The 22,373-nt window shown below is 34.9% G+C and overlaps 1 protein-coding gene across 10 annotated transcripts in view; it reads left to right on the top strand.

The window, feature by feature from the left end:
• Window positions 1–22,373, top strand: part of LOC105475640 (sorting nexin 13) — a 469,096-nt gene that overhangs the window by 29,284 nt on the left and 417,439 nt on the right. For all 10 annotated transcript variants that reach the window (XR_011622210.1, XR_011622209.1, XR_011622211.1 and 7 more), the window contains exons 2-5: window positions 14,309–14,421; window positions 18,259–18,361; window positions 20,098–20,187; window positions 21,241–21,362. Coding sequence is in view for 5 of the 10 variants with exons in the window: in XM_071094915.1 (XP_070951016.1) it covers window positions 14,309–14,421; window positions 18,259–18,361; window positions 20,098–20,187; window positions 21,241–21,362 (428 nt within the window). In the remaining 5 variants the exon portion in view is untranslated. The remainder of the gene's footprint in view (window positions 1–14,308; window positions 14,422–18,258; window positions 18,362–20,097; window positions 20,188–21,240; window positions 21,363–22,373) is intronic.

Raw genomic sequence — 22,373 nt, 5'->3', positions numbered from 1 at the left:
TACTTCACACTTTGTCTTTCAGATACATTCCTATATGATACAATTCTTTATAAATTCAGTGCTACAGATACAGTTAATGAGAGGGACTTTGGATATCATCTGTTTTCAACTGTTTTGCAGATGAAGAAACCATGGCTGAGGTCAGCGATAAGTAGCTAGCCTAGAACCTGGTCTAGAAATCCTGTCTTCTAACAACAGGCCCAGTTTTGTTTTGTTTTCTTTTTTAACTTTTTGGAAGTTGAATTAGCATTGACATAATGTAAAATTAGCCATTTAAAAATGAGTGATTCATTGGTATTGAGTACATTCACCATGGTGTGCAACCACCACCTCTAATTAGTGTCAATATTTTTATCACCCTAAAAAGAAGACTGTATGCATTAAGCCATTTTCCTCTTCCCCCCAGCCTGTGGCAATCACCAGTCTGAATTCTGTCACTATGGATTTACGTATTCTGGATATTTTACATAAATGAAATCATACAAACTGTGGCCTTTGTTTCTGGCTTCTTTCATTTAACATAAATTTTTTAAGCTCATTCACATTATAGCATGTACTAGCATGTTATTCCTTTTCATGGCTGAATTATAGGTAGATACCACACTTTGTTCATTCACTGATAAACATTTGGGGCATTTCTTCCTTTTGGCTATTATAATTAGTGCTGCTATGAACATGTATGTACATGTTTCTGTTTGAGTACCTGTTTTTAATCATTTGGGGTACGTACGTAGGTATGGTATTGCTGGGTCATATCATAATTCTGTGTTTAATTTTTTGAGAAATTGCCTATTGTTTTACACAGTGGCAGCACCATTGTACATACCTCCAGTGTGTTTTTATGTCCCCTGTCCTCCATCATGCTGAGATCGTGCTGAGTTGAAAAAGAAAGCCAAAAATTAGTCATTTTGTTTGAGGTATGAACTCTCGGTACATCTTTTGAAACAGATTTTTCAGCCAGTTTTGTCTGTCATTTTTCCAGTGGTTTGTTGAATTGTATTTTGTTTTGTTCCTTTCATTCAAACTGAGGTGAATTTCTTTTCCCTTATTATGTTTATGTTCCTAGAACCTATGGGATTTTGGAGGTCTAATTAAATATCAGTCTATTTATTGCACAAAATAAAAGGAAAATAATCAAAAAGAAATAGCAACACTGAAATAGTCTTGGGTACTTTGAAGGAGTTATGTTAGGTTTTAATTGACGTAAGTACAGGTCAAATCTCTTTGTCTTCTACCTTTGCTCTAGGAGTCAGTTTGTAGGGCTCGGTTTTGAGTCTCCTTAAATTTGAGGCCATTGTATTGCTATGACATATTTACTAAAACAATTTCTTGTGTTATATTTGATCAGTGGATTTGTAGAAAACTTAAATGGTTTAAGATAGGTTAAATACTATTCAAATCTGTCTTCTTTTTCAACTTCTATTTTAAGTTCAGGGGTACATGTGCAGGATGTGCAGGTTTGTTACATAGGTAAGCGTGTGCCATGGTGGTTTGCTGCACAGATCATCACATCACCTGGGTATTAAGCCCAGCAACCATTAGCTATTCTTCCTGATGCTCTCCCTTCTCCCATCCACACCTGCCAGACAGGTGCCAGTATGTATTTTTTATCTCTGTGTGTCCATATGTTCTCATAATTCAGCTTCTACTTACAAGGGAGAACATGCAGTGTTCAGTTTTTTTGTTCCTGCATTAGTTTGCTGAGAATAATGGCTTCCAGCTCCATCCATGGTCCTACAAAGGATGTGACCTTGTTACTCTCTTGTTCCTTTTTATGGCTGCATAGTATTCCACAGTGTATATGTACCACATTTTCTTTATCCAGTCTATTATTGATGGGCTTTTGGGTTGAATCCATATTTTTGCTACTGTGAATAGTGTTGCAGTGAACGTACATGTGCATGTATCTTTATAATAGAATGATTTCTATTCCTTTGGACATATACCCAGTAATGGGATTGCTAGGTCAAGTGGTATTTCAGCCTCTAGTCTTTGAGGAATCGCCACACTGTCTTCCACATGGTTGAACTAATTTACAGTCCCACCAACAGTGTAAAGCATTTCTTTTTCTCCACAACCTCGCTAGCATCTGTTGTTTCTTGACATTTTAATAATCGACATTCTGACTGGCGTGAGATGGTATCTCACTTTTTTTTTTTGATTAGCATTTCTCTAATGATTAGTGATGTTGAGCTTTTCTTCATCTGTTTCTTTCGCGAAGTGTCTCTTTATGTCTTTTGTTTGTTTAAGGGCTTTCTTTTAACACACAGAACATTGTTCCTTGCTTCAGTGCCTACTCATGTTATGGTCTCTTTATCAGTTATTCTGTTCTTCACCTGGCTATATCCTTATAATTCTTGGAGACTAATCTTAGGTGTCACTTTTTCCAAGATGCTTCCTCTGACTGAACCCTCCTCCACCCTTTCTAGCTGAGTCAGATGATGTGTTCCTTCCTAATGTCTTATAATAACTGAAGCATGTCATTTTACTTACTGTATTTTTTGTAATTATATGTGTGTTGTCTCCTACAAAACTGTGAGCTTTTTGAGTTCAGGAAAACTATGCTTTAATTACCTTTGAAATTGCAGAACCTTATTATCCTAGGCACATGATAGACTTCAGTGAATGTTTAGTGAATGAATGAAAGAAGCTTCTAGTTTAGAAGAGGTAAATATGCACGAATAACTACTGTAGAATTGTAAATTTTGCAGTGGAAGCAGAGAATACAAGGAAAAACATATTTGGTAAGAGCGTGAAATGTTTATGAGGGAAGGTTTGCTTCATGGAAGATAACAATTTCAGCTGGTTCTTGAGGGGAACTTGCTAGAATTTTTTGCTAGGGAGTAAAAGTAATCCATCCTAGAAAACAGAAGCAAGAGAGCAAGTCATGCTCATGGAGAAGCCAGGAATTTTAGAATCTTTTTCAAAGGTCCTTTTGGCAGCAAGGAGGATGGAGTACAGGGAGAAGCAGGAATGATATAGTCATGCAGCTAAAATGAAGGTTTTCTGTCAAGCTTTGACTGTGAGGGAGGGAGGGTTTCAAAAGATACTTAAGATATAAAATGGGCAGTCAGGCCCTGATAGCTTAATTGGCTGAAAAATTCCAAGAGGGTAATCCAAGGCAACTCTAGAATTTCTCTTCTCAGTAATTGGGTAGGTACTGATGCCTCCTTTTAAAAAAGTAAAGGAATACAGGAAACATTTGGGATCTTCAGAGAATTTAATTTTGGACATGATAAGTTTATGATCTTTATGACAAATTGAGGTAGAAGTGTTCAGTATGTAGTTGAATATAAGTTTCTGAAACTCAGGAGATATTTCTGAGCTGGAGGCACAGTTTTGGAAGTCAAGTACATATGGGTAGTTATAAGTAGTGGACTAGAAAACTCAAGGATTGCATATCTAGTAAGACTATAAGAAGGTAAAAACAGAACCCTAGGAATTGCAAGCTTTCTTCTACTTAAAGGTAATCAAGGGCATACTTGCAAAGTAGTAGTAATTTTTCTTGGTCCCTTTTATTTCCTGTATGCTTTCCCAACTTTAATCAAAAAAGCAATAAAATTATGTTGCTATATCATGTCTTGGACTTAGCATCAGATAAACCTTATAGCAAGTGTGGGGCTGTGGCAGTACTAAAACATTCATGGCTCATTTTCAGGGGATATGTTGCTGCCAACTCAGGTTTATCTAGTTATTGCCTTGCAGGTGTACAATTTCACTGATTCTTGATTCCATGTATTTTCGTTTTTCAAGAAAAGCCAGAAATCCTGATTTTTACAGACTTTTAAATGCTTACTCAGAATTTTAAAAAATGCTGTGTTGGTCGGATAAAACATTGTCAGTTTCTGATACCTTTCTTAATCCTTATATTCTTTGTAACAAAGAGCAACTAGTATCACCTTCTGAGGTATTGAAATGTACTTGTTTCTGTTGCATACTAGGATGAGAGAAAAAACTTGACTGGAAGCTACAGAAAATTATAGTGGAAAAGGAGACAGACTGAATCCCTGGGCTTAGAAGATTTAGAGATTGAGTGAGTAATAGAGGATATAAGTCAGATGGGTTGAGACCCATCTGTAGTGACTGCACTGGCAGTGAATCAATCATTGCCACTTTTGGCTCCTTATTTGCTGAGGTCTTGTTGTTTCTGGGACTTGAAACTGGAATGGTTGTTAGGGAGGATTTTTTCTATTATTTTGTCCGGCATATTTTAGTACAAAATTATAAACACAATACAAAAAATACTTAGTGTTTTGCCCCAAGAACATAACCAATATGAATGGAAATGTTTCTGTCAGCCTGTGGCTTTCAAAATCTGAACAGCTGATATACCAGATGAACTCACAGGATGATTGTTAGGGCTGGCTCTCTTATATTTATTTATTTATTTTTGTTGAATCAGTTTAAAGAATTTTTACAGGAAGTCTCCTATTTATTCTATAGAAATATCAAGGAGATTGTTGGAACTGACCTTTGGCTCTTCTATTGGTTGACCCTGTGGAAAGAAAGAGTCATAATTCCTTGAGTGTGTGTGTTCACTTTTAGGAACAGATTTCCCTGGAAATAAATTCTACTTGTATAACAATTAGATCTCACAGTTAAAAAATTATAATTAAAAAATGTGTCACAAGATGTTATAATTTGATCATTGATTCTTGATCTAACCACCTTTTAGCCATATCAGATTATGGGAGGAAGTTATGGAGTAGGCCTCCTGAGTAAAGGAGGTGTGATTTTTTTTTTTCTTTGAGGTGGGAGTATAGTTGGAACTAAATAAAGTACATGTGAATTTACCATATCAACTAAAATTTTGATCAAATGATTTTTTAAAATTGTGTGGTTCTTATTTTATATATGTTTATAGTTTCCCTTAAGGTTTTCTGTATCAGAGTTGTTGATCTATTATTTCCTTATACTAATGTTAGGGATGATAAAAGCTATGAGATGAATCTAAGCAGTTAATTTTAATGTCATGTGGAAATAGTTTTTTCTATGTTTTATTAAATGTCGAATGAATTGTGACTTTTACATTTTTTTCTCTTTCACTTGTTCTTTTGGGCACTGATAAGTCTAACCATGTATCAGCTTATTATAATTCATGGCTAGTGCCATCTGGCTGTCATTCTCCCTCTTTTGTAAAATCATCTTGTACTTGTGATTATATGTGGTTTTAAAATTACTTTTTGGAAACTCTTGAATAGTGCATTTATCCTGCACAAATTAGTATATGTAGAATAAGAATCATATTCTTTATTATCATTTATAAATGAAATATTTATATATAATTAGACATGCCAGGGCAAGGTAAAGTGGTACATGCTGGTAGTCCCAGCTACTCAGGAGGCTGAAGTGGGAGGATCCTATGAGTCTAGGAGTTGGAGGCTGCATTAAGCTGTGATGGCACCACTGCATTCCAGTCTGAAAGAGAGTGAGAGACTCCATCTTTTTAAACAAACAAAATCTGTAAAAGTGTAAATAGCCTTGAGCATTGGGCTTAGGTTCACTAAACAAATGTTATTTTATGTTCTCCTTTTGAATCAAGAGTTTTAAAGAGTACTTTCCCTGTTGGTACATTGTTGAGCAGCCTCAACATTTGTGAATATTTGTTCACTTCAAGTTTTTGTTTTTGGAAATTACCAAAACTTTAGCATATAAAGTTAGTAACTGGTTTAGGGTAGTACCATTTTGGTGGAAAGAATTGGGTAATCATAAATAAAAGAGATTGATTTTTATTGTTCACCTGCAAAACTGCCTTTTGAAGACAATTTAAAAGGAGTTCCAAAAATATTTAAGCTCTAAAGGCATTATGTTTTCTGTATTCCCCAAACACTTTGTGAATCTCTTTATTGTGGCATTTACTACACTTATGTTATCATTACATGTATATTTTACCTTTTTAGCTTCTGAGCATATTAGTGGCAGAAACTGCCTCATTCATCTTTGTATCATTAAGGCCTAACACATACCCACCTAGTAACAATAGAATCAATGTGAAGCCTCCAAAATAATTGAGTTGGAGTACAGTAGTTTTTATGTTAAATGTACGCATACCCACACATAAAATAGAATATTAAGGCTCATTACTTAGTTTTATATTTAAAGCAATTTTTTTCTTAATCGTATAGCCATGCATATGTTGCTCCACCATAAACTAATCATAGGAGTATACAGCGTTGTATCTGAAGCCATCAGGTGAGACTGAGGAGGAACACTTTAAGGTCCTTTGCCTTTTCACTGTCCTTTCCCCCTTCCCTTGGTCTCCCCTTTTCTCTCCTTTTTCTGTTCCTTCCCTCATTTCACTTGTCTAGTTAGTAATTTTCATACTTAATGAGCAGCTTCTGTGTACTTGGCCTTGGTTACATTATTATTTGATGTTAAATGGGACAAGGTTCCACATCAGGAGCGTGTTCTATTGAAATTACCTGGAGAAGAATGTTCAAGTTATTGTAGATAGAATAAGGTGGGAGGAAAACAGTCTGTACTTGTTGTAAGACCACTCTTCTTATGGCTACTTATTTTTATTGTGGAACTATATATATAATTATTATGACTCAAGTTGGCACTGAAGTAGTATCAACTGTAAGATTCTTAGCCCAGTCTGTTTGGCAGCCCTAAGCTGTATAATGTATTTAAATATAAGTCGGAGAGTGGTTGACCCATTCTAGTGAGATTCATCTCACAGTCTAAGTTCCTTTCTATGGTAGTTCTGACAGCCTGTTCTAAGATAGCTAGTATAAAAGAGCTGATCTAAAACAGCATTTTCCACTTAACCCCCACTCTCCGCATGAACCAGGATAATCTACACCTGAATTAGCTGAATTAAGCACTGATAACCTAGGCCAAAATTAAGCACTGAATTAGTTGTGTGATTGTGAAGAGTTACTGAACCAGTCTGCTACTAGACTTGAGAGATGATATCACAACTCAGCCACTTCATGGTGCTGATGGGTATTCTGGATCAAAGAGAGGGTTAGTGATTTTGCAAAGGTTATACAGAAAGTTAGTGGCAATCTGGAATCCGTGATTTCTGACCCTTAAGTACTGTATTATGCTGCCTTTCCTATCATAAATATCTTTTGAGGATCAAGTGAGATAAATGTCAGTGTGCCTTGATGGGTAGAAAATATCACAAGATAAATTATTTCTACGTCCTTTCTATGGTCAGGATGCATATGTAATTTTTTGCATTGCCATTTCTTAATTTTCAGAATCGTGGAAGTTGAGGTCATTTTTTATGTCTTTTTGTGTCCTTGAGTTCAGACCAATACAGGTAGATTATCTAAGCATGCTAATAAGTAGACACACTTTGAAACTCAAATTTTTTCTGTTATTTATTTAGAAGATACATGGATAAATTGATTTTCAGACCAGGAATTTATTATATTCACTTATTGCAGGTAGTTTTCTGACTACTTTCTTGGGAGGCATATTAAGCTGATTAATATTTAAATAAAAGCATTTATTTATTAGCATTTTTTTCTTACTGTGACTTTTTAAAATTAATTAATATTTTATTATACTTTAAGTTCTAGGGTACATGTGCACCACGGCAGGTTTGTTACATATGTATATATATGCCATGTTGGTGTGCTGCACCCATTAACTTGTCATTTACATTAGGTATATCTCCTAATGCTATTTCTCCCCGCTCCCCCCACTTACTTAGCCCTATCTATTTGGCAGCCCTAAGCCATATAATGTATTTAAATATACCAGGTGAACTTCACTGGTGTATGATGTTCCCCTTCCTGTGTCCACGTGTTCTCATTGTTCATTTCCCACCTATGAGTGAGAACATGCAGTGTTTGGTTTTCTGGTCTTGCGATAGTTTGCTGAGAATGATGGTTTCTAGCTGCATCCATGTCCCTACAAAGGACATGAACTCATCCTTTTTATGGCTGCATAGTATTCCATGGTGTATATCTGCCACATTTTCTTTTTTTTTAAATATTTATTTATTTATTTATTTTATTATTTTTAATTTATTTTTTATTATTATTATACTTTAAGTTCTAGGTACATGTGCATAACGTGCAGGTTTGTTACATATGTATACTTGTGCCATGTTGGTGTGCTGCACCCATCAACTCGTCAGCACCCATCAACTCGTCATTTACATCAGGTATAACTCCCAATGCTATCCCTCCCCCCTCCCCCCTCCCCATGATAGGCCCCGGTGTGTGATGTCCCCCTTCCCGAGTCCAAGTGATCTCATTGTTCAGTTCCCACCTATGAGTGAGAACATGTGGTGTTTGGTTTTCTGTTCTTGTGATAGTTTGCTAAGAATGATGGTTTCCAGCTGCATCCATGTCCCTACAAAGGACACAAAGTCATCCTTTTTTATGGCTGCATAGTACTCCATGGTGTATATGTGCCACATTTTCTTAATCCAGTCTGTCACTGATGGACATTTGGGTTGATTCCAAGTCTTTGCTATTGTGAATAGTGCTGCAATAAACATACGTGTGCCTGTGTCTTTATAGCAGCATGATTTATAATCCTTTGGGTATATACCCAGTAATGGGATGGCTGGGTCATATGGTACTTCTAGTTCTAGATCCTTGAGGAATGGCCATACTGTTTTCCATAATGGTTGAACTAGTTTACAATCCCACCAACAGTGTAAAAGTGTTCCTATTTCTCCACATCCTCTCCAGCACCTGTTGTTTCCTGACTTTTTAATGATCACCATTCTAACTGGTGTGAGATGGTATCTCATTGTAGTTTTGATTTGCATTTCTCTGATGTGTGCCACATTTTCTTATTCCAGTCTGTCATTGATGGGCATTTGAGTTGGTTCCAAGTCTTTGCTATTGTGAATAAACAATAATATATGTGTGCATGTGTCTTTATAGCAGCATGATTTATAATCCTTTGGGTATATACCCAGTAATGGGATGGCTGGGTCAAATGGTATTTCTAGTTCTAGATCCTTGAGGAATCGCCACACTGTCTTCCACAATGATTGAAATAGTTTACACTCCCACCAACAGTGTAAAAGCATTCCTATTTCTCCACATCCTCTCCAGCACCTGTTGTTTCCTGACTTTTTAATGATCGCCATTCTAACTGCTGTGAGATGGTATCTTGTGGTTTTGATTTGCATTTCTCTGATGGCCAGTGATGATGAGCATTTTTTTATGTGCCTGTTGGCTGCATAAATGTCTTCTTTTGAGAAGTGGCTGTTCATATCCTTTGCCCACTTTTTGGTGGGATTGTTTTCTTCTTTTAAATTTGTTTGAGTTCTTTGTAGGTTCTGGATGTTAGCCTTTTGTCAGACGAGTAGATTGCAAAATTTTTCTCCCATTCTGTAGGTTGCCTGTTCACTCTGATGATAGTTTCTTTTGCTGTGCAGAAGCTCTTTAGTTTAATTAGATCCCATTTGTCAATTTTGGTTTTTGTTGCCATTGCTTTTGGTATTTTAGACGTGAAGTCCTTGCCCATGCCTATGTCCTGAATGGTGTTGCCTAGGTTTTCTTCTAGGGTTTTTATGGTTTTAGGTCTAACATTTAAGTCTCTAATCCATCTTGAATTAATTTTTGTCTAAGATGTAAGGAAGGGATCCAGTTTCAGCTTTCTACATATGGCTAGCCAGCTTGCCCAGCGCCATTTATTAAATAGGGAATCCTTTCCCCATTTCTTGTTTTTGTCAGGTTTGTCTAAGATCAGATGGTTGTAGATGTGTGGTATTATTTCTGAGGACTCTGTTCTGTTCCATTGGTCTATATCTCTGTTTTGGTACCAGTACCATGCTGTTTTGGTTACTGTAGCCTTGTAGTATAGTTTGAAGTCAGGTAGCATGATGCCTCCAGCTTTGTTCTTTTGGCTTAGGATTGTATTGGCAATGCTGCTCTTTTTTATTTCCATATGAACTTTAAAGAAGTTTTTTTCCAATTCTGTGAAGAAAGTCATTGGTAGCTTGATGGGAATGGCATTGAATCTATAAATTACCGTGGGCAGTATGGCCATTTTCATGATATTGATTTTTCCTATCCATGAGCATAGAATGTTTTTCCATTTGTTTGTGTCCTCTTTTATTTCATTGAGCAGTGATTTGTAGTTCTCCTTGAAGAGGTCCTTCACATCCCTTGTAAGTTGGATTCCTAGGTATTTTATTCCATTTGAAGCAATTGTGAATGGGAGTTCACTCATGATTTGGCTCTCAGTTTGTACTGTTATTGGTGTCTAGAAACACTTGTGATTTTTGCACATTGATTTTGTATCCTGAGACTTTGCTGAAGTTGCTTATCTGCTTAAGGAGATTTTGGGCTGAGACGATGGTGTTTTCTAAATATACAATCATGTCATTTGCAAACAGGGAAAATTTGACTTCCTGTTTTCCTAATTGAATACCCTTTATTTCTTTCTCCTGCCTGATTGCCGTGGCCAGAACTTCCAACCCTATGTTGAATAGGAGTGGTGAGAGAGGACATCCCTGTCTTGTGCCAGTTTTCAAAGGGAATGCTTCCAGTTTTTGCCCATTCAGTATGATATTGGCTGTGGGTTTGTCATAGATAGCTCTTATTATTTAGAGATACGTTCCATCAGAACCGAGTCTTACTAGGACTTTTAAGACAATTGTCAGCTGACAAATTTTGTGGGTTAAAGAGTCAAGATTGGCTTAGTGTCAGATCTTACCCTTATAGCTGTGTGACCTTGGGCAATGTTTAAAAACTTTTTTATTGTTTAACTTTGCATAATAATAGTGATTAAGCCAAAATTGACCATTGGGCTGTGAACTCATTTACTCCCCACAGTAACCACATGACATAGGTGAGGAAATGAAGGCATGTAGTGGTTACACAACTAATAGTAAAGGTGGTATCTAAGGTGCAACACAAAGTCCCCTCCCTCTTCCCTCTCCTTTTCTCAAGCAGAAGTCTCCCCGCATAGTTACCACAACTAGAAATGTACTGGGTCACACCTAAAGCCAGCATGTCTCTGAATCTCACCCAAGGCCCATGGAAAGTACTGCCTGGGTACCTACTGCTGCTGATTATTCAGGGCCCAAGGGCTCTTCAGTCAGCAGATAATCAATCTTGCGGGAACTAGGTCCTTCCCTTCAAAGCAGTAGATTCCCTTTTGTCCAATGGTGTGTCTAGAAATGCTGTCTGGGAGGTAGGGCCTGGAACAGGAGCCTCAGGACTCTGCCTGGTGACCTGTCCTACTGGCTAAGCTGGTATCCAAGTTACAAGACAGTGTCCTCTTCACTCTTCCCTCTCCTCTCCTCAAGCAGAGAGAAGGAGTCTTTCCCGGAATTGCAAGCTGCACTACTTGGGGTGGGAGGAAGGGTGGTGCAAGTGCTCCCTTCGTCACCCCAGCTGGTGTCTCACTGGGTGGTGTGGTGGCTCCGAACCCAGCATAGCCCAGGACTTGCACTCTTGTGGCCTAGCCTGCCTTTCATGTTTACTTAGGACTCCAAAGCACTTTACAGTGGCAAGGCTTGCTGGCCTCAGGTTCCAACCACTGGGATGGTTACCACAGGCCTCTAGTGTGACTCAGTGCTTTGTTGACTTCAAGTATGATCCAGTGCCATCACAGTGGAGATGGCAACAGGGGTGCTTGTGTCACCCCTCCCCCAGCTCCACACACCTTAGCAGAGAGAGAGAGAGACTCTGTTTGGGAGAATGTAAGGGAAGAGAACAAGAGTTTCTGCCTGGTAATTTAAATAATTCTTCCACATGTTATTTAGGACCATGAAGGCAATACCACTACAAGTCTTTCAGAGCCACAACATTAGTAGGCTTAAGGTGCCCGTAATGTATATATGGCTACAGTGACTAGAAACAGATCAGAACACCCAAGTTCCTTCGAATACCTGGAAAGCCTTCCCAAGAAGGACTGGGACAAACAAACCCAGACTGTAAAGACTACAATAAATACCTAACTCTTCAATGTCCAGACATCAGTGAACATCCACAAGCATCAAGACCATCCAGGAAAACACCTCACCAAATGAACTAAATAAGACACCACGGATATGTGTCCTTTTGGGTGGAAAAATCAAAATAGTTGTTTTGAGGAAATACAAGAAAATTCAAGATAATACAGAGAAGGAATTCAGAATCTTATCAGATAAATTTAACAAGGAGATTAATAAAAAGAGTCAAGCAAAAATCTTGGAGTTGAAAAGTGCAGTTGACCTACTAACAAATGTATCAGAATCTCTTAACAGAATTGATCAAACAGAGGAAGGAATGAGTGAACTTGAAGACAGGCTAATTGAAAATACACAGAGGAGAAAAAAGAATAAAAAGGAACGAGGCAGAACTACAAGATCTAGAAAATAGCCTCAAAAGGACAAACCTAAGAGTTATTGTCCTTAAAGAGGAGGTAGAGAGAGAGTTAGGGGTAGAAAATTTATTCAGATAGACAATAACAAAGAGCCTCTCAAAACTAGTAAAATATATCAATATTAAAATACAAGAAGGTTATAGAACACCAAGCAGATTTAAACCAAGACTACCTCAAGATACTTAATAATTAAACTCTCAAAGGTCAAGGATGAAGAAGAAAGGATCCTAAAAGCAGCAAGAGAAAAAGAAAAAAAACATGTAATGGTGCTCCAGTACATTTGCCAGCAGACTTCTCAGTGGAAGTTGCACAGGACAGGAGAGAGTGGCATGCCGTATTTTAGTGTGGGTTAGGAACTTCAGCAAAGTATTAGAGAAACTGAGTGGCTCTGAACTTTATTCTAAATAACTATGTCCTACTTACCAGCTCTTAGAAGGAAGTCAGAGAACACTTCTGTAGGTGAAATAGTATTCTCTCCTGATTCAGAGAGGAGAGAACATGGAGGCAGAGCAGAAACTTCATTAGCAGGCATTCTGTCCTTTGTTTAAAAGATAAAGTGACCAAGATGTGGAAAAAGGATAATAAAACACAAAAGAATAAGAGTTGTATAACTCTGAGAGACATAAAAGAAGATATCATTAAGTTGAAAATTACCATTTTGGGATAGGAAGACTCAGTATTATATGTCTCCCTAAATAAATCTTGTCCAGGATTTCTGTTCATTTGTCATCTAATCATTTAGAGTTGCTTAGACTAGCCCTATACAGTTGCTTTATTTTTCTCCATAGCACTTATCCCCACGTGATATAACTACATATTTGCTTAATTTTCTTTTTCCCCACTTTTGGAATGTAAACTTATGAAGCTGTGTGAACTTATGAGGGTATACTTGTGTTTCTCTCCTTACTAGAATGTAGATTTATGAGGATATGTTTTATCCCTTGTGGTATCCCCACTACCTTAAGCTGTGCTTGTCACAAAGGAAGCAATGACTGGTGAGTGAATGAATGAATAAATAAAACCCTCCTTTCTCTCATAATCCACAGTGCTTACTGTCTGTTCTATAGTTTTTTGGTTGTTAATTTTGTTCAGTTTAGCATCTTATAATGCTTTCTATTATTTTCTTTTGGTTCAGTATCTAATTGTTTCATTCCTATAGGACATTCTTCTCCATGCTCCTTGATGGCATGAGTGGGACAAATGCTTCCTTTGTGTACTACCTCACAGTGCAAGGCCAATGGATGTAGGAACTTGCTGAATTGAACACATGTATTTGTTCATAATGACTTAAATTGCCAAAATCCAGTTTGCCTTTAATAAAAGGCGTATTTTTTTATTGGCTGAAACAGTATAATTCTGTATGAAATAGGTTTTTTTTTAAATGTATGAATACTTTTTGGTGATGTTTTGTTGAGCTCATAGTAAATTTTGGTAACTGGAAGTTGGAACTTTTGTAATTATAATTGTATGAGTTTCTACACATAATTTGAGTAAAATAATATCACAATTTTCAATGAGATAAGAATTTCTTACCTTGAAATTTAAATTTCTAATAAAATGTCTCCTTATGCTGTAGTTATATTGGAACCTAGTTTCAAGATGAAATATTAATTCTAAGTAAGTATAACTTTGTAGCCTACTTATCCTTTTATATATACGTTTGCAAATATAAATGTACAGATGTTTTTATACATACTTTGTTGTATTTCTCATGCCAGGATTTCATTTAACAGTTTGTGTAACTATTTCTGTTCCTTACCTTTGCATTACCACTAGGATATTTTTAAAAAGTAATTGCAGATGCTCTATAAATCTCTTTATACATATAAATTTTGCATATTGTTTTGTGGAGATAAATTTTCAAGTGTACACTTTACATTTTCAAAAGTTACTGAAATAATACCATAAATGTTTACAAGAAGAAATTTAGAACTGTGTTAAAGTTTTGTTGGTTCTTTTCTAATTCATGTGGAGAATTATTTACTTATTTACTTATATTTTTTCTTTATTTCAGACCAGTCTATCCATATGGGGATGGGGAAGCCTTGGCATTGTCCTTTTTCTGATAACCTTTGGACCCTTTGTAATATTTTATTTGACATTTTATATCCTCTGCTTTGTGGGTGGGTAAGTATACTCAATTACAATTTTATAATTCTTGTGTCATGTCTTGTTAAAATGGAAACAAATGACTATGAGAAATGGGAGTATGATTTATTTGTGAATGCCATTTTTAATAAATTGCTTTTACTAAAGTTAAAAAAATAAGGATACCCATAAAAATAAAAACAGTGATTGTCATTATTTGTATCATAAATATGGGTAGTCCTTCAATAATAGATGTCCATTTCCAAAGGTATGAACTTTTTTTTGGTGATAATGTGTAAAGTTTAAAAAATTTTTCAGATTCCTTTTGGTGGTGTTTCTCCTTTAAAGTTGAAATTTTCTTTTGCATTATGTTAATAATAATAAGAAAGTTAAAATGAGACTACACATGAAGTTTTACATTATAGAAATTGTGATTAGACTTCAGACAATAATGTTAATTTTTTCCTTTAATGAATGTTGTCATTTCGGTCTAGAAAATTCAAATACCTGATTTCACAGTTTTCTCTTCGTAGTTATTTGGTGTACGTTTATATTTTCCCTTAAGTTGATAAACCTTTACAAGAGAGGTTTCAGTCATAATTTATTGTAGCTTTGTATGCAGAGCGTTTGGTATCAGACATGAATTACAAGGAAATATTAGAAAATATATAGACAAGGGATGTTTGTTATTTAGACACTGTTACCAAAGTAGCTTAGTTGAAATGAGTATTTTGTTGTTAATGTGTTTGTATGTATGTTTATATGACATATTTATGTAATCAGTTGTGGAATGAACACTGATTTCATTCTGAAAAATCTTTTGAGACCCCAAATATTTGGAGGAGTTATTTGAGCCTATAGGTTTAGAAGATTTAGCTGAATTGAATAGCTTATATAAACAGTAGCTTGAGAAACTATATCGGACACTGAAGGGTTAGCTTCGAAATATATCTGTCACTTTTTTGGGGATACAGATTTGATAGTCATGTTATGGTCTTTCTATAGGGAGCATATGCTTGAACAAGTGAGAATTTCTTTAATTGAGCAGCTATGTCAGAGACTCTCCATAAAACTATATTTTGTTAGATTTAGTATTTTTGTATCTATGGCCTAGATATAATACTGTGTACTGAAACATTTAAACTTATTTTAGCCATAATAGTCTGATAATGGAGTTCAGAGTATCTTTATTGATGATAAAGCTGATTGAAGATAATACAGATCTGCAGCCAAATGGGTTTCCTAATTACACTCCTCAGTCACAGTTAAGGCCACAGCATGGCTGAATAGCGACAAGGTTGCACCACTCTCTCTCAGAGTCAAGGCTGCATTTATTAATTGGAAAGGAAATTGTCTTGACTTTTTTTTTTTTTTGGAATGGTAGAAATGTCTTCTAATTGCGCTAATTGTATTAGCCCTTGTAAGAGTGAAGGAAAAGGATTTCAGAGTATTTCCCAATACTTTGGCAAGGGAGGATATTGCAGCTTTATAGGCTAAGGTAGGCGCCCTTAGAAGGTAGATAAGTGAATAATTATTTCTTTTTTTACTCAACTGCTCCAAATAAGATTTAGGAAAAAGAGAAATCAGTTTATTAATTTTTTAAGTTTTAAAATCTTTAAAAATACCCAGATCCTGCACAAAGTTTATTCATTTTTCAAGTTATGAGAACCTTTGTTGTTCCTTTTTTAAATGTTGTAATTTATCAAGGAATAATTTCAAAAAATCTTTCAGATGCTTACAAAGTTCTGTAAAAATTTGAAGATAAGGTGGGATACTAGAGGATAATGGATACTAAAAAACTCTTTAGAGAAAATTAAGAGTCACATGGTAGGCCTGTGGAATCCTCTCTTGTTTTGTTTTGCTAATAAAACTTAAGTTTTTAAGTGCTGCAGTTTATTCTTCTGAAGTGTTGATAATGTCTCTATTTTGCTTATAGTCAAAGTTAACCCCTTATTTTTTAATATAAAGAATACTTTTGGAAAGAAAAATACATGGGGATTTTTCATTTTTGTTGTTGTAGGATACTTTCATCCCATTGCATTATGGTTATTTTGTGGCATTCTGTTATATTAGTTGGGTTATATAATTATTTCTTGCACCTAAATACAGTTTAAATTATTATTTAAACTTTACGGCTGAAGCTACTATTTAGGTTATTTTAAAATCACACTGCTCTTTATCTTGTCTTCGTATCGTCACACACTTGTAGGCAAAAGTTAATGTCTTATCAGTCTGTTTCTTGATGATGTTTTTAATAACACAGTGTTAATATAAACATTTTATTGTGTCTGTAAATATGCTTAATAACCAGGTAAAACTGAAATACAGGGCCAACTTGAATCTTAATAATAATACCAGATATAACACAGATAGATGAAATTTAGCAGTAATTCTGAGACCAGCCTTTTACAGACAACAAAAACAGAATTAATGACATAAACTGATTTGACTTTTTCCTTGTTCTCAACAAACATGGAAAGGGGGCCACAAAAATTGGAGGACTTTGAGAATCTTCCTTTCAGTAGTTGAGACTGATAATATTTAATGTCTTACTGTTCCCTTCTGTCATTACAGTCTTTGAATCATTGTAACATTACTATAAGATCATTATAAGATTAAATGTTTTTTGATGGATTTCTAACACTTTGCTTTATTGGTAAATTTTAAATCTATGAAATATTGATAATAATTAATTAATACTTAGAGTGAAGCAGTTCAAAATCACCATTTATCTTCCTTGATCCTGTAATTATTTTTCAAAATAATTAACTTATTTTGGGATACATTTATATTTTAATTCCAGCCTTATTTTAAACAAATCATAGATTAGATTTTTTTTTCCCCCTATTGGCCTTTATTTTTATTCTGTATTCATACTGGCAAGTTGTAGTAATGTAATACCTCACCTTAATTGGTTAACAGAACTATAGAATTTGGTCATTTAGCTACATATTTAGATCTCATTTGCCTTTATCCATGGTTATTAGCTAGCATACTTGTTTAATAAGGGCTGATTTTCCTTTTTTTGTTTTTGAGACGGAGTCTTACTCAGTCGCTGGAGTGCAGTGGCGTGATCTTGGCTCACTGCAATCTCTGCCTCCTGGGTTCAAGCAATTCTCCTCTCTCAGCCTCCTGAGTAGCCCGGATTACAGGTGCGTGTCACCACGCCCAGCTAATTTTTGTATTTTTAGTAGAGACGGGGTTTCACCATGTTGGTCAGGATGGTCTCGATCTCCTGACCTCAGATGATTCACCTGCCTTGACCTCCCAAGGTGCTGGGATTACAGGCATGAGCCACTGCGCTCAGCCTGATTTTTCTTAAGTTTGAAAAATGTCATTTAAGTTTTTTTTGTTTTCGAGACGGAGTCTTGCTCTGTCACCCAGGCTCGAGTGTAGTGGCGTGATCTCAGCTCACTGCAACCTCCACCTCCCGGGTTCAAGTGATTCTCCTGCCTCAGCCTCCCGAGTAGTGTGCCACCACCCTGGCTAATTTTTGTATTTTCAGTAGAGACAGTTTCACCATGTTGGTCAAACTGGTCTCGAACTCCTGACCTTGTGATCCGCCTGCCTTGGTCTCCCAAAGTGCTGGGATTACAGGCGCGAGCCACCACACCCGGCCTTGTCACAAGATTCTTTAGGAAGTATATTGGATTAAAACTTTAAAAAGTATTATTGTGTAATTCACAAAATGTTTATAGTTGTTTTAAACTTCAGAACCTAATACAATCTGTCAATTTCTTGCTTTGCCAAAGTCACAAATTGACTTTTTAGTAAATGATAAGCCATCTGTGAACTCTGAAAAACATACTTGGTAGTAGATTCATTAAATTATAAGAAAGTTTTGTTTTTATATTTGTGATTAAATTTTTTTTCTAGGGGTTTAGTGGTTACTCTCCTGTTTGGAAAAACAAACTCAGAGAAGTACCTAGAACAGTGTGAACACTCATTTCTTCCTCCAACATCAACTGGGGTTCCTAAGGTAAATAGTTTGAGGGAATATAAAACCTCAAAGTCCAGTTCTTTGCAATGATAATAATCATCTGTATATAGCGTGACAAATTTTCCTATAATTTACTAATGCTCACTGAAGTTTATGTGAGATTGTCTAATTATACTTAGGAAATATATATTAAAAGGCCATCTTAAAAACTTTTTTAGTGTTAGATTTATAAAGTGGGAATACAAACCTGAGAAAATGATAGAAATTGGTTAGTTTATTTTGGGTATTTTTCCTGCTGTCTTATCATAGTATTTATTGGTTAGTTTATTTTGGGTATTTTTCCTGCTGTCTTATCATAGTATTTCAAAGCATCATGCGTATGATTTGTAACAATGTCAATGAGTGTTCTGGTTTGAATGAAATAAATTGCAGAGGAACCAGAGGGAAAAAATGGATACTTTTCATTACTTTGAAAAATATAGCTTGTAATTAGATTATGCAGTATCTGAATTTTAATAATTCAGACCTAATTTTTATCATCTTGAATGGTGCTATTTTATTTTTTTTTAGTATCATACTCGATAAATAAAATTGGAATTGCGTAGGCTTCAGATTTGTAGTGTCTTCAATTCTTGTGGAATTGGGTTGGTTTCATTTTGTATGAAGAGAGGCAAATGGCCTGGAGTTGATGCTAATAACAACTTTCTTTACAGTTATTAACTTGTCTGTTACATGCTAAGGTGCAAGAGATGTAGAGGTAAATAATGTCCAATATTATTTTACATTAATAAAAGAATTTCACTCTATTCCATTGACTTTTATATTGATAAACAAATTTTTTAATACTTAAACTTTTTTATGATCTGAAACCTTTCTCTCCTTTAGGACTCATATTCATATGTATTTTTTTTTTACTTATAAGTCTTACAAAATTAACCTTTCCTTTTTTGAACCATTTCTTAGCTATTTATAGTGTACTTCAGTTGAGTGGTAGATAGAGAGGTTAGGAAATATTTTAAGAATTAAGATCCTTTACAGTAATAAATTATATTCAAGACTGGTTAAGTCTTTATAATCCATTTTTAATAGATAGTATAAAAACAGTGGTTTTTATTTTCTATTTCTAAAATATGATTTATAAGTATGTTTTATGAAAAAATTTCAGTGGTTTCATATTATAACTTGAAGCATGTATTTTTAATATAGATATCTATGTCTATATCTGTATCTATATTGTATATATTTATGGTTTGTTTTTTTTAAGAGTCTCCCACTGCCTTTAACCCAATTTTCAGGCCACTGATCTTTCTGAACACAAAAAACTAGAGAAATACATTTTCGTAAGTTGCCAAAAACTATCCCTAAATAAAATCTGTTTAAAAATTATTTTGCAGCTGGTATGCTGTTTTGGGCTGGGAAAGGGGAGGGGCAAGAGGGAGAGTGTCCAATAAAGACAGTTTGACTCACATGAAACACTAATTTTATAGTTGTAAAGTTTCATTGAAATATGGCAGCAGCATACCTGTACATTTGTAGTTTTCCCACATTCTAAATGTTTGCTGATTTAATTAAATTTTTGACGATAATCATTTTTTTGGGAGTGTCTAGTTTTGTTAACTTGAGAAATAGTGTTTGGCTTATAGTAGCACCTCAAATAGGTTATTTATTCACTTGAGGATAATGAAGGGATGTTACATTGAGTATTCAACTGGAATTAAACTAGAGAGATTGTAGATCAGAAAACTACTCATTAAGATGTTTTGATTTCCTTTAAGTGCTTAGAAGAAATGAAACGGGAAGCCAGGACTATTAAGATTGATAGAAGATTGACGGGTGCCAATATAATTGATGAACCTCTCCAGCAAGTGAGTTTCAGCGTGTGGTATTTGAATTCTATATATTGTGTTCTAGGTATATTTCTAATGACGATACCAGGAAATACTTTTTGCTCTTTAAATAGTATCCTGGAATTTCTTTATGTTATCCTTGAATTTTATACTTGAAGATGCTTCCTTATTTATTAACTCCCTTCTAATGAGGTGGTTTACTTTATGTAAAAGCCTTTCGATTGAATTTGGATTTAGAAAAAAAGTTTTTATTGACATTTGATAGTGTTTCTTAAAATTTTACAGTTAAAGTGTTACTGTTTTGTTGATTAATAAGCTTAGTGGTGTGGTAAATCAGACTGTTTTTTTCCTACTTGTTACCTTTTAAAAATGGAAATGAAATATCTGATCTAAAAACATTAAAAAATTAGAGCTAGGTAAAAAGCTATGCCCCCTGAAATATTTTTCATTGATGTTTGATTATATGATTATAAAAATGTGTACTTTAGAATTTTAACATTATTATTACTAATATTTAGTTTATCTGGTTTGTAAAAATTATACATTGAATTGTATTATGTATTATTTATTGTCTAAATACTGTTGGCAGTATCAAAGATGTTAGTAGAAATAAGTGAACTCCTGTATAATTTTTATAATTAGACTGCAATGGATCCGATGATGTAATCTTTAAAAAACCTTTTTTTTTTTTTTGGAATTCTCTATTATTTTACATCTCATTCCATTAAACTGATTGATATTATTTATTAGATTATAGCATGGAAAGTTTATTTTTTTTCTGCAAACTGTCTTTACCTGGATTTATATGGAACTTGGCCATATATAGTGTTTTAATTTTTTTTTTTTTTAAATCTAGGCAGTAGGTAAGTTTGGATACCAGAATAATTTAAAAATGTTTGAAGTGGTTTTTAGTATGTTGATGTTTTTGTAATGAGGGCAGATATTTACCACCATAAATTAATACGTAGAGAGTAAATATAAATTGGCAGATACAGCATGCTTTTTTAGTTTACCACTGTAACTTTTTAAATCCTAAAATGTTGTAATTTTTTCCCAATATTTTTGTTACAGGTTATCCAGTTTTCCTTGAGAGATTATGTCCAGTATTGGTATTATACACTAAGCGATGATGAATCTTTTCTTCTTGAAATTAGGCAGACTCTTCAAAATGCGCTCATTCAGTTTGCTACTAGGTAAGGACATGGCATTGTATTTATGCAGAAAAATGTAGATGCATGGTTTGTACCACTAAGGAAAATAACTTTTAAGGGGAGGAATTGTTTATTAAAAGGTAAGTAGAACAGCAGACTATTATTGTGGGATAACTCCAGGATTTTAGAACTAGAGCTCTTAAAACCTTTACCCCAGATTTTAGGTTTTTACAGAATGTTTATTTTGATTAAGCACTGCATTCTGTTTGGTATTTTCTTTAGGGTCCAAATCAGTGACTTTTTAAATCTGTTACCCCACTTCTTGATAATTTTCCCCCCGCTTTTCCCTAGACCCTCTGTTTTATGTGAGTGCTATGAAAATAGATTAGTTTCAGAGTAACTGCTCTTCTCCTTTTGCTATAACTCTTCTCCTAATTATGACACATATCAATTGGAAGTTCTCTTAGAGGGAGGAGAAGGGACCAAAGGAACATAAGTCAGTGGAGAATATTCAAGTTTATATTTTTCAGAAGAAAAGTTTATTTTGGTGAGTTTAAGGAACTTTTCTTGTCACATGTACTAAAATTCTTACTTTACAAACCAGCTGTATACTGCTTCCCATATGATGAAAGTATTTTGGCTTCTATTTTACTTAAACTGCTTGATTTTTTTTGATGGGAGGCTATTTCACACCTGTTTAAATTACGTTTACTTTCATTTTTATCATTGACGTCTAACTTTTTGAAAGCCTTTTAATGGGTAACATTATAGGAAAGGGAATACTTGTGTTCTAGAAATTATTTATTTTTGAAAGAAAGATTTTATGTTTAGATGAGTTTGTAGACTTCTTTTTTTTATTCCATTAAAATATGTTGCTACCATCACACACAAAGATTGCCCTGCTATGTATTTCCAGCTCATGCTGCCCTTTCAGGCCCTTTCCTCTATCTCCATTTGATTCTAAAGCTTTAGATTTGGAGTTGGCTAGAGGAAGGGCATGAGATGTGTTTCCCAACCTCATTGGGGAGCCTGGTACAAGGTTTATGGTTTGAA

This window comes from Macaca nemestrina, chromosome 4 (assembly GCF_043159975.1).
Source record: "Macaca nemestrina isolate mMacNem1 chromosome 4, mMacNem.hap1, whole genome shotgun sequence".
Classification (NCBI taxonomy): Eukaryota; Metazoa; Chordata; class Mammalia; order Primates; family Cercopithecidae; genus Macaca; species Macaca nemestrina.
This window is presented reverse-complemented; position numbering and strand designations above follow the sequence as displayed.